The 12,481-nt window shown below is 50.7% G+C and overlaps 1 protein-coding gene across 10 annotated transcripts in view; it reads right to left on the bottom strand.

Moving 5' to 3' along the window:
* The window catches only part of kif1aa (kinesin family member 1Aa), a 51,429-nt gene that overhangs the window by 20,172 nt on the left and 18,776 nt on the right, over window positions 1–12,481 (bottom strand). For 3 of the 10 annotated variants that reach the window (XM_060067204.1, XM_060067205.1, XM_060067206.1), the window contains exons 14-27: window positions 12,439–12,477; window positions 9,728–9,930; window positions 9,296–9,375; window positions 8,905–8,980; window positions 7,780–7,859; window positions 7,497–7,603; window positions 6,819–6,899; window positions 5,846–6,026; window positions 5,512–5,584; window positions 5,306–5,396; window positions 4,595–4,743; window positions 3,642–3,820; window positions 2,988–3,128; window positions 1,204–1,533 (exon numbers count right to left, since the gene is read on the bottom strand). In XM_060067204.1, the coding sequence (XP_059923187.1) occupies window positions 1,204–1,533; window positions 2,988–3,128; window positions 3,642–3,820; window positions 4,595–4,743; window positions 5,306–5,396; window positions 5,512–5,584; window positions 5,846–6,026; window positions 6,819–6,899; window positions 7,497–7,603; window positions 7,780–7,859; window positions 8,905–8,980; window positions 9,296–9,375; window positions 9,728–9,930; window positions 12,439–12,477 (1,810 nt within the window). The remainder of the gene's footprint in view (window positions 1–1,203; window positions 1,534–2,987; window positions 3,129–3,641; window positions 3,821–4,594; window positions 4,744–5,305; window positions 5,397–5,511; window positions 5,585–5,845; window positions 6,027–6,818; window positions 6,900–7,496; window positions 7,604–7,779; window positions 7,860–8,904; window positions 8,981–9,295; window positions 9,376–9,727; window positions 9,931–12,438; window positions 12,478–12,481) is intronic. The other 7 variants (XM_060067208.1, XM_060067211.1, XM_060067212.1 and 4 more) reach the window with 4 other exon arrangements.

Here is a 12,481-nt window from a genome sequence, read left to right as displayed (position 1 = left end):
CCCAGAAATGTCTACCAGTGTCCGCTCCAGGTTCCCGCTCAGGGATCGATATGAGTGTTATCAGAGTGTGTCTCACGAGCGGCATAAGCAGTGATGCACTGACGGAGATTAAAGGGATGGATGAGTAAGCAGGAACGTTTTGAGGCAGCGTTCAGGTCACTTGGAGGGCCAAAACAGAGAGGGAGAATGCTGCTGAAGCACCCAGATTTAAAGGGCAAGAACTTGTTTAAGAACTAGTTAAAGAACTATTTAATGTACTAGTTCAAGTAGTAACATGGGGACATTGCACAATCCAACTAAATGGATATCCGTTTTGGGTTCGAACAAGGTTGTTCAGACTTCGTATTTTGGACTAAACATCTCTAAATTTGACCAGGTTTTCTCAAGTCATGCCTAAGACTGAATGGTACTCATGACCTACAGTCTAACCCTGGGCAGAGAAGGCTCCTTCGGGTTCAGAAAGTAGGAATCCTCCCGGGTGTTTACTGCCCACCATGGATGTGTTACACCCTGAGGCAGTGGAGTGGAGTGGGGACTGTAATGTTGTGCTTGCAGGTTACATGTTGGTGTCTGTGTTCTGTGAGTGGCAACCTCCACCCGTCTCCATGTAACGTTCAAACTGGTGGAGCGATGATGCCCGCTGGGTGGAGGTATGGTGATGATGTCGGGGGGGGGGGGAGGCAGGAAGCAACGTGAGCGGCTCTAAAGTTAGCTGTGGTTAACTTTAGTCGGTGCTGAGACAAAAAAACGTTATCACCTAGCGACGCTTTTCAATGGATTGTCGACAACACGTAAACAAAACATGTTTGCCATTTTGGCAAAATGGAAGTGGTGAAACTTCCTGGTTTAGAAGGTAAAAGTCCTCCACGGCGGTTTGAGCCAACCGGATTGGCGGGTTGACTCCAACCCATCCGATTGGCCAGTTCGCCCCAACCCATCCGATTGGCTAGATCTGATTGCATGGTTGCTGGCGCTTGCTGGCTCAGTGCAGGGACAGAGCGAAAACATGGAACCGGACTTTTACATTCTGGACCCGGAGCGGTCCATCCATGGAAGGGTCATGTTCATAATGATAGAAGGGGGTGGGGGTGGGGGGGGCGGGGCTAGGATTGGCTCCTCCCTCTCAGCATGGGAGCAGACCCTGAGTGCCTCAGCGTGAAAGAGCTAGTTTCCTTCCCAGCAGGCCTCTGGAACCTCACCAACCTTCCCACTACACTGAATATCGGAGAGCGGTCGTAAAAGGGGTCCTGGCCTTCGCTGGAGCCTCCGCAGAACGCCCCCTCCTCCTCCTCCTCCTCCTCCTCCTCCTCCTCATCCTCCTCATCCTCCTTCTCCACCTCATCATCATCCTGTCCCCCGAGCTCCAAGCACGGGTGGTCCAGGAAGATCTCATCATCCTCCAGGTCCTCTAAGTCCTCGAGGTCCTCCCCCCCGCGGCCGTCGGCCGGCTCCGTCACCTCCGACACCGACGGGGTGGGGGAGGGGGTGGGGTCGCTCATGCGCTCGCTCATACACGCGTTGAAAATGAGGTTGCTGGGGCAACCGGAGACAGGGCGGGGCGGGATCTAGGTTAGTACGTTGGTCAGAGTGGAAGCACACACACACACACACACACACACACACACACACACACACACACACACACACACACACACACACACACACACACACACACACACACACACACACACACACACACACACACACACACTCCGAGACCGGATCAGACCGGATCAGACCGGATCCAACCAGACCAGGACCGGGCCAGATCAAGGCCCCCCAGAGAAACCTCACCTTCCAGATCTCAGATCTGTTTCAGGATCTTAGACGTGGACATGGTGATCAACAGTAGAGGAAGACAGTTGGGAGAGACAAGCTGAGTACAGGAAGCCCTCCATATCAATATCACTCATCACCATTGTGGTTATTCACTCTTAACAGTAACAGTGAAGGGATTCCAACGGTTAAACCGCACCAACATGTTGGTAACTTGCTTTGTGAGGATCCTTTACTCAGTGCTGGTCTGAGTTGGTTAATGTCGGCCAGTGGTTGGTCATTAAAGTCATCGATCCTGGGGGTTAGTGATGGGTCATCATGGGGGTTAGTGGTTGGTCATTAAAGTGGTCCATCCTAGGGGGTTAGTGGTCGGTCATTAAAGTGGTCCATCATGGGGGTTAGTGGTTGGTCATTAAAGTGGTCCATCATGGGGGTTAGTGGTCGGTCATTAAAGTGGTCCATCATGGGGGTTAGTGGTTGGTCATTAAAGTGGTCCATCATGGGGGTTAGTGGTTGGTCATTAAAGTGGTCCATCATGGGGGTTAGTGGTTGGTCATTAAAGTGGTCCATCATGGGGGTTAGTGGTCGGTCATTAAAGTGGTCCATCATGGGGGTTAGTGGTCGGTCATTAAAGTGGTCCATCACGGGGGTTAGTGGTTGGTCATTAAAGTGGTCCATCATGGGGGTTAGTGGTTGGTCATTAAAGTGGTCCATCATGGGGGTTAGTGGTTGGTCATTAAAGTGGTCCATCATGGGGGTTAGTGGTTGGTCATTAAAGTGGTCCATCCTGGGGGTTAGTGGTCGGTCATTAAAGTGGTCCATCATGGGGGTTAGTGGTTGGTCATTAAAGTGGTCCATCCTGGGGGTTAGTGGTCGGTCATTAAAGTGGTCCATCATGGGGGTTAGTGGTCGGTCATTAAAGTGGTCCATCATGGGGGTTAGTGGTTGGTCATTAAAGTGGTCCATCCTGGGGGTTAGTGGTCGGTCATTAAAGTGGTCCATCATGGGGGTTAGTGGTTGGTCATTAAAGTGGTCCATCATGGGGGTTAGTGGTTGGTCATTAAAGTGGTCCATCCTAGGGGTTAGTGGTCGGTCATTAAAGTGGTCCATGGTCACGGTTAGTGGTTGGTCATTAAAGTGGTCCATGGTAGGGGTTACTGGTTGTTCATCCTAGGGGTTAGTGGTTGGGGGGTTAGTGGTTGGTCCGTTACCTGCCGACCAGACGGAACCAGGGGAAGCGGTCGTAGAAGGGGTCTCCGCCGGTCATCACGCTCTCGCTGTCCTCGACCGCGTTGCTGCTGGGCACCTCGGCGGCCCGGTCGTACATCTCCCTCATCAGGTCCAGCCTCTGTCTGTGGGGGGGCATGAAGAACACCTCTGGTGATACACATGTCAGGCTCGGTTTCAGCTAATGTCAGGATCTTGTCACTAAGAATTATCACTTAGGATGGTTTGGTAGAGGACAATTCCGACAAGTAGAACACTTCCGATGACAATCGATTGGGTTTTCAAAGACCAAACAAAATCCCAATTTGGCAATCCCAAACCTCCAGCCAAACCCCTTCCAAACTCAATTCAATTCAATTTTAAGTTAGAAAAAACTCCCTTGAAATTAGCAAGGAAGAAACCTTGAGAAGAAACGCAAATTAGGGGATCCCTTCTTCCAGGGATGGTCAGGAGTGCAATGGGGGCCATAATTGACGTACAGGTAAATGCATGCACATCATATTCAATTGGTGATGTGGTGCTGGCCGGTTAACCACGAGGAGAGTCCAGGCATCCAGTCCAGTCAGCGCTACACGCCGACTCCACCTAGAGACCCATTCTACCCTCTCCACACTCAGACTCGTCCCCTGCTGTGGTACCTGAGCTTCTCCAGGGTCCAGTAGTGGGTCGCCCCGTTCTTCTGGTCCTGCACCTCGACGGCGACGATGGTGCGGGGGAAGTGCCTCGCCTCGCGGTCCTTCTCGGTCTCGGGGGGCAGCAGGTCTTGGGGCAGCGGGGAGTACAGCGTGTCCGTCAGCAGGACAAACTGGAACTGGACCTGGGGGGGGACGGAAACGGATCAGAGGGCAGTGCATTACCTAGGCTAGATGAATAGCTAGGCTAGATGAATAGCTAGGCTAGTAGAATAGCTAGGCTAGATGAATAGCTAGGCTAGTAGAATAGCTAGGCTAGATGAATAGCTTGGCTAGTAGAATAGCTCGGCTAGATGAATAGCTAGGCTAGTAGAATAGCTAGGCTAGAAGAATAGCTAGGCTACTAGAATGCTAGGCTAAATGAAAAGCTAGGTTAGAAGAATAGCTAGGCTAGTAGAATAGCTAGGCTAAATGAATAGCTAGTCGAGTAGAATGCTAGGCTAGAAGAATAGCTAGGCTAGTAGAATAGCCAGAAACGGCCCGTGATAGAGGTGAAATACACCGGGACACAGGCTACGTCTCTCTGGATCCGTGGTCTGGGAGCAGGAAGGAGGAGAGGCGAGGCAGCTGGACTCCCAGCTGAAAAGTTCTGGGTTCTAGTCTCAATGCCTTAAGCTATGAAGCCCCAGCCCCTAATCTCTCCTTAAGGAACTGTGTCTGAATTTACTGTAAGTCACTTTGGATTAAAGTGTACTAATAACAGTAGCAGATTCAAAAGGCATACATCAGTGTCCTAATGGCCGCACATAAAAACCACAACATGCAGCGTTTACAACCACAGCACGAGGTCGCATCAGATATCCAACATCGTTAGAAGCATTGAAAGAAGAAGAGGTCAATACGGAGCGGCAGCACCAAGGCCCCCGGTGATCGAAGACGAGGGGCGGATGTTCCCTGACCTTCTTCTTGAGCTCCACGCTGATGGCGTTGGCCTCCTTCAGGAAGATGGCGTTGCCCCACAGCAGGTCCCTCAGGGAGGTGAACTGGTACGACCGCCACTTGCGGAAGCCCCACACGGCCAGCTCCGTCTCCTTCGCCGTCCACTGGACTGGGGGTTACCGTGGAAACACAACGTGAACGCTAAAGCGAACGACGGGCGTTCGGAAACATCTCGCCGTCACTTTGGAATCGGAGCGCACTTTGTAATACCCAGATGGACCTTTTATGTGCTAGACATTGCTTCCTGATTTCTATATCGTCATGCAGCACTTACTAATGTTTTAAGGCCACTCCGATCCTGATTGTTCTAAGTGAGGGGATTTGGATAAAAGCATCCGTACTAACATGTATTTGAGTCCTCTGAATCAAAGTGCTACCTGAATGACCGAAGACTGAATGACTGAAGAAATGTTCCAAAATGACAGAAGGTCGACCGGGCCAGGCCAACAAGAGCTTCTGAGTGACCTAACTTAAAGAGCTATAGCTTATTTATTAACAATATATGACGCACAAACAAACCAGCATAACATGTATCACTATATTGACCTCAAAGCGCTACCTCGGCTCGAACAGAGCCTTGGCTCCACCATACAGGTAGCCTCATCCGGCTCAAGGTGTTCCCTCAAAGACGACTAAACTCAACTGAAACGACAGTTTGAGTGCAGCGCTACCTTCTTCCTCCGGCTCCTCCTCTTCCTCTGTGGCGTCGGGCAGGCAGCGGTCCACCTGCTTCTGAAGCGCCTCCAGCTTGCTCTCGTACTCCTGCACCGAGCACACAGTTACCCTCAGAGCAAGGCGGGCCCGAACAGCGGTACAACACGCCGGGGACCAGTTTCACGTTCACGTGGCTAGGCCTCTGATTGGCTGATCTACCCACCAGCCGCTGCTGCTCCAGAAGGTGGTTGGCCTCCTCCCGTTCTTTACGGTAGAGCTCCTCCAGCTCCTGCAGCCTGGGGACACATCACCATGGATACGTTACAACACCTTCACCAACATTAGCGGGTTTGAGAGAAGCACGAGAAGCCATTTTAGAATCAGCCTTCTGTGTGTCTGTGCAACAAGAGGGTTCTTGGGGAGGGCTTTTACTGGAGCCAGGAAGTCCATCGTTATCTCAAACGCAGATTGCGTTTCAGAGTTCTCTACCTAGAGCCTCGAGTCCTGGACCAACAGACCCTCCCCCCCCCCCCCCCCCCCGCGCCCGGTCCCCCTACCTCTGGTCCATCTCGTGCTTCATGTCGATGCCCTGCTTGTCCAGCAGCTCCCTCTGGGCGAAGGCCCAGTCCACGGGCTCCACGGGGGTCTCGGCGCAGGGCGTCCGCTCCCTCTCTGCGCGGGCCTGCTCCGGGTGGTTGAAGCGGAAGACGTGGCTCTTCCCCAGGATGATGCGGTTCCCTGCGCGGGGGGGGTGGGGGGGGCAGAGTTCCACGCATCAAGACCCACGGCCGTCTCCGATACAGTGTTGAGACCCACCGTGGTATTAGATAACGGTTCATCGCCAGGCTAAGATTTTATATTTATAATATTTAAAGGGCATATGGAAAAACAGTTCCTCAGAGTTAAACAGAAGACCAGTGTTGCCACAGTTACCTTGAAAAAGTAATCCGATTACTGATTACTAGTTACTCCTTAAAATAGTAACTTAGTTGCTTTGCTGATTACTTGATTTTAAAAGTAACTAAGTTAGATAACAAGTTACTTTATTAGTTACATTTAGCTGCGAAAACACCCCCTGCCTCCTAAAAATAAAAAATGACAACCGGTTTTGCCAAAACGAACTTTTTCCGGTAAAAGAATTGTAACGCACAATGTCTTTGATGAGTAATTTTAATCTGATTACTGGTTTGGATATAGTAACGTGTTAGATTACTCGTTACTGAAAAAAGTAGTCGGAGGCCAGTAACGCGTTACTAATTAACGCGTTACTGGCATCACTGCAGAAGACCTACCAATAGGGAGTCCAAAGACTAATTTAGTAATAGTGCAGAATAGTGTAGTGTACATCTTGATATATCAATATGTATAATCTAAATATTGGTTGCTACACGTGCTTCCATTCAGTTGACCGAACGGATGTGTAGCAAACCCTGAAGTTTGAGACGAGATTTGAGTGTCGGTTCATCCCTACACTGACTTTGTTGAACCTTTTGCACCTTCTCAACACCGAGTGAAGTCCCGACGGCTCACCTGACTTCAGGACGGTGGCCTCGGCCACCCTCTTCCCGTTGACGTACGTCTCCGCGTCCTCGCAGGGCTCCAACACCACGGCTGCTCAGAGGGAACAAGCAGGAACGTCAGGAGAACATCCTCTCCAGCCGGCCAACAGAGCTTTGAGATCCTCCACAGAGCAGTCGATGGATGCCAAGGCTCCGTCGCAGAGCTCTGAGAGTATCCACCGTCTGCTGTGTTGTGGTTGGCTCTCCTACTTCAACATGCACCTCATCCACCAATCAACAGGAACAGATGGATGTCTATTTGGAGACGGCGGTTTGTTGAGTCACCAGTCGGTGCTCCATAGCAATTATCGACCGATTTAAAAGGAAGATATAAATACCTTGTCCCTAGGACGGAAATCTAACAGTCTACTATTTCTACAAATGCTCAAAGTATCGGAGGCACCATATTTCAGATTCTGCATTCGCTTGGCTAGTGGAATAGCTAGGCTAGTGTATAGTTAGGCTACTGCATTAGCCAGGCTAGTTCATTCGTTAGGCTAGCGCATTAGCGAGGCTAGTGCATTATCCAGGCTAGTGTATAGTTAGACTGGTGCTATAGCCAGGCTAGTTCATTCGTTAGGCTAGCGCATTAGCGAGGCTAGTACATTAGCCAGGCTAGTGCATTAGCCAGGGAGGCTACGTAGCTCACCCTCTCCAGTGGGGCCCGTGGAGCTGGTGAAGGTGCAGTGTTCGTCCATGATGAAGTGTCCGCTCAGCACGATGTCCTGGCGGCTGCTGGCGTCCACGCGGCCGACCCTGCACAACAGCAACCATGAACCGTCTCGAGACGTAAACCACATCGCTAGGCTAGAGCCTACATTGGGGCTTACATTTAGGGCATTTAGAAGGCGCTTTTATCCAAAGCGAAGTACATTGGTCAGAAGAAGGAGAGACATCTGACCTGGTGACAGGACCTTCATTGAGCTCCTTACCTGGTGACGCCGTCCTTGATGTAGTACAGGAGACATTCTGACATCAGGGGGTCTTCGTTCAGGTTCACCAGATGAGGGGTCTGGACGGAAACAACGGCCTTTAGATTGATGTCATCAATGCGTTAGCAATAGATGTTACACATGTTAGAGAGAGAGGAGGAACGTCAGGTAGGTCAAACTGGAAGAGATTGATAGAGCGGCTCTCAGATAGAGCAGCAGCCAGGTAGATGAACATGCAGATAGACGGGCAGTCAGGTAGAGCAGCTCTCAGGTAGAAGAGTATCTGAGGTAGAAGAGCACTCAGACAGAACGGCTCTGAGGTAGAAGAGCACTGAGGTAGAGCAGCTCTGAGGTAGAAGAGCACTCAGATAGAACGGCTCTCAGGTAGAAGAGCACTCAGATAGAACGGCTCTGAGGTAGAAGAGCACTCAGGTAGAGCAGCTCTGAGGTAGAAGAGCACTCAGATAGAGCAGCTCTCAGGTAGAAGAGCACTCAGATAGAGCAGCTCTCAGGTAGAAGAGCACTCAGATAGAGCAGCTCTCAGGTAGAAGAGCACTCAGATAGAACGGCTCTCAGGTAAAAGAGCACTGAGGTAGACTGGCTCTTTGGAAGAAGAGCTCTTAGGTAGGAGAGCACTCAGGAGCTGTGACTCTACAGAGTCCCTCAGGAATCACAAACCTCGTTGGGAGAGAACAGCCCCACTGTGTCTATAAAGACAGGCTCTGGCTTTCGGTGGCTGTCTGAAGGCTTTACAGGTTAGATGAATAGTGGGTTAGTCATCCATTGGTTATTGGTTATTGCTAATCTCAGATTCCCCATCTGAGATCAATAGATACATCTCTTTTGTTAGATGTATTTGTCTTTGTATAAATTGGTTTATACATGGGAAGTGCCGTTTTTATTCGCTTTTTTTGGTGTATTTTTATCTTCTCTTGTTTGATTTAATTCTCTTCTCTCTTTGCTGCACCTTAATTCCCTTTCCGGGACAAACAAATCGTGATCTCCTCTTCCCCCATCCTGTTTAGTCGGCTGCTCTTTACATGAATCATTTGAATGATATGACCATATCATATGAATCTATTGTACTACGGCTGTTCAGACGGCGCTGGCGTTCTCCGTCCGTACCTTCTTGGGGGAGAACACGCCCAGGGTTCCTCCATCCTCCCTCATGGCCACGCCCATCTCCGCCAGCAGAGCCTCTCTGAGGACAGCAGAGAGCCAATCAGAAGCCAGCACTCACAGCTCAGAGGACGATGGATAAAAATGGACAAACACTCACATACAGTCCTTTTATTATCCCATTTGTTTGCCAGATAACAGCCATGAAATGGCCGGGTTATAGCCAGGGAAATACCAGAATATAGTCATTTATTAGTAAGAATAAAAAATAAAATATATGGTTACATACAGGTACTAGCCAGGTAATATCAAGGTAATATCCTGGTTCAATCCAGGTAATATCCTGGTTCTATCCAGGTAATATCCTGGTTCTATCCAGGCACTAGCCAGACCCCACCTCTCCATCCGGATGGCCTCAGTGCGACGGAGCTTCTCCTCCCAGGTCTCGTTGAGTTCAGCGATAATCTTTTCGGTTTCCTGTTAATAATCGGGCACGCAACATTATCAATACATTGTCAACACCTTTTCAATACATTATCAATGTTATCAATACATCAATACATTATCGATACATTACTGGCAACTCTTGTCAACACGTTATCTATATAATATTGTATGTTTTCAACACTAGTGAATCAATGCGCGATCGATACGTGATCGATACGTGATCGATACGTGATCGATACGTGATCGATCCGTGATCAATCGGTGATCGATCCGTGATCGATCCGTGATCGATCCGTGATCGATCCGTGATCGATCCGTGATCGATCCGTGATCGATCCGTGATCGATCCATGATCGATCCGTGATCGAGAGGTGATGGATACCTTGAGGCGTTCGATGGCCTCCTCGCTGCCGGGGGTGAACATGATGCGGTCGTGCAGGCTGGCGATGGAGCCGGCCCGGCTGGACAGCACCGACAGGGAGGGCGAGGGGCTCATCCCTGTCGTGCTACTGGTCACTGTGGAGAGATCACCCTTTTGATTGACAGCCTGGCCTTTATTGTTATTGTTCTTCAAATCGGTCGAGTCTGTCGGGGAGGGGAGGCGGGGGGAGGGGGGGGGCGTGTACACAGGGAGTGAGGTCGAGGGGGGAGACAGGGAAGTGAGGGGGGAGGGAGTGAGGGGTGAGGGAGTCAGGTGTGGGGGGGTGAGGAGAGTTTGGGAGGTGAGCGAGGACAAAACGCAGGGAGAAGCAGACAGAGAGATAAGCAGGGGGAGACGGGGGGGAGTAGAGGGGGAGGAAGAGAGAAAGGAATCAGTGGAAAGCTAGAAAGGACCAACGGACTCAGAGGAAACGTGAGGAGCGAAGCGCGTCGACGGAGCAGCGGCACGTTTAAGAAGCCGAAGCACGGGAAGCAGCTGAACAGATGCAGACGGCAGGACCGCAGACCCCCCACTGACGTGTCTGACGGTGAAACCCTTCAGCCAACAGGTGTCCCCCCCCTGGCCCCTACCTGGTTCACTGCCAGTCCCTGAGTCTCAGTGGTCCCCTGGGTGGCACCTGTGTTGAAGACTCCTTCTGTGTTCTGTGTGTTTAACTTCCAATGGATCTCACCCTATTGATCGGTCGTTTTCAATATCTCCGTCTCTTGTAGTTCATCCTTGTTAATCCTGTTTGTCCTTTGGATGTTACTCAACTTGTGATTGGCTACCTGCCTGCCTTCTAGCTGTTAATTCCCTGCGATTGGGCCTGACACAACATTAACACGATGCCTTAAAGGACCTCTGGAGCGTGAAGCACCGCAGCTGAATCACCACACCTCAAATGCACCAGATCTAACGTTTCAAGAGGACGTTGAGAAGCAGGGAACCGGCACCTCGGATGTCACTGAAGTGCTCGCTAAGCTCTGCTCTGGCCATGGACCACGGAACGACACGCCTCTGTTTCCTGTCTCAGGGAGGCAGACCAGCCACACCATGGGGGGGTCGTATCATTAATATCAGCGGCTGATCAGAGAGGACACACATTACTGAGGCTTCATAATGGCCGCCGCGGAAATCATGTCCTGGGAGCAGGAAACGACCCGCAGTCTGTTCTGTACGTTTTATCATAGAATATTATATAATCATCCATTGTTTATATTGTTTAGCATTATGTCCTGTAAAGGTATCTTGTTTTTATGGTTGTATCTTGCATTCCTTCACCCAGCAGTTTCATTGTATGTGAAGCTAACTTCACGTCCTAGCGTGGTCAGACCTCCTTCCAATGGCGGTTCCTCTGAGCGCTCCTCTGAGCCACTCCGCTCCTCCTCGCTACGCTGTGTGACGATGTCTACCGGGAACGCAACGGCCCTCACCTAATTACATCCTGTCGGGATGAACGCCATCAGTCATCGGGTGTTGCCACGGCAACGCAGAGCAATAAAAAAACCCGGGCGACGGACACGTCTAGACATACCCGTATTATCCCGCCTGTCTCCCAACGGGTCCTCAGATGGACGTTAGGATACCTAAACCACTGCCGTGACCGATGGCTGCTTCCCTCCCAGACAGGAAGCACTCTCCTCGATGGTACTCCTAGAACTCCCTCCTCTCTGTTGTTGCCCTGTCGAGGTCTTGGGTGTGGGGGGGGGGGCTGGCCTATTGCGGAACGCTGGATCCGCCCGTTAGGTAACAGGAAGGAGGAATAAACCTGACGGCAGCAGACCCACTCCAGAGCACCATCTCCGAGTCTCAGCTAACGGCCGTAATAACTCACGGCGTTCATGTAGCGCTTTAACAGGCGCTCCGAGCCCGTCACACGGTGTGTGTGTGTGGGGGCCGTCACACCTCGACTCATACCGGCGTTGAGCACCCACCTGGGTGGAGCGCCAGACACTCGCCGCACAAACCGCCGTCAGAGCCATCAAACTATGAGTAATGGACCGTCGGGGGCTGGCTTTATTAAACACCTCATCCTGAGTCGGGTTTGGTTTGCCTGCCTTTTTCTCGATACCACGCAGGAATCTCTGGTTCAGTTTATTCAGATGCCTCTTCCTTCACCCTCACACCACCTACGTCCCAGCCTGGCCGAACGCAGCATCAACACCTCTCCAAACGTCTCAATAGCAAGAGCGTAGAAATATCACCAAGACTATCAATATCTGGATGTATCAGGAATCAATCAGGGCGATTGATAATGTACAGAGGCGTAAGGTTAATAGCTTTTTTCCTGACTGCATAATCAATAGTTAATACGATTTAAATACTTCCAACAGAGCAATCAATCAACCAATCAATGTGGAATGCAATCAGCGTTAATCTCCCATTGTCTGACAATCAGCTGGTCATCCTACGATGGGGCTGCAGAGACAGAAGGGTACGTAAGACTTACTCAAGAGACAACAATAAGCGATGGCAATGATGCTAGCTTTGCTAATTATACGAACCGTGCTAACAATGCTAGCCATGCTCAGATGCTAGCCGTGCTCAGATGCTACCCATGCTAAAAATGATAGCCCTGCTAATATGCAACAGTTGCTCAAATGCTAGCCATGCTAAGATGCTAGCCGTGCTGAAATGAGAAGAGCGCATAAGCGAAAGCCACAGAAACACACATTTCAAACCAGCTATCTCGGTTCCAGAACTCCGAAATGCTGG

The sequence above is a fragment of the Gadus macrocephalus genome, chromosome 12 (genome assembly GCF_031168955.1).
Source record: "Gadus macrocephalus chromosome 12, ASM3116895v1".
Taxonomy (NCBI): Eukaryota; Metazoa; Chordata; class Actinopteri; order Gadiformes; family Gadidae; genus Gadus; species Gadus macrocephalus.
This window is presented reverse-complemented; position numbering and strand designations above follow the sequence as displayed.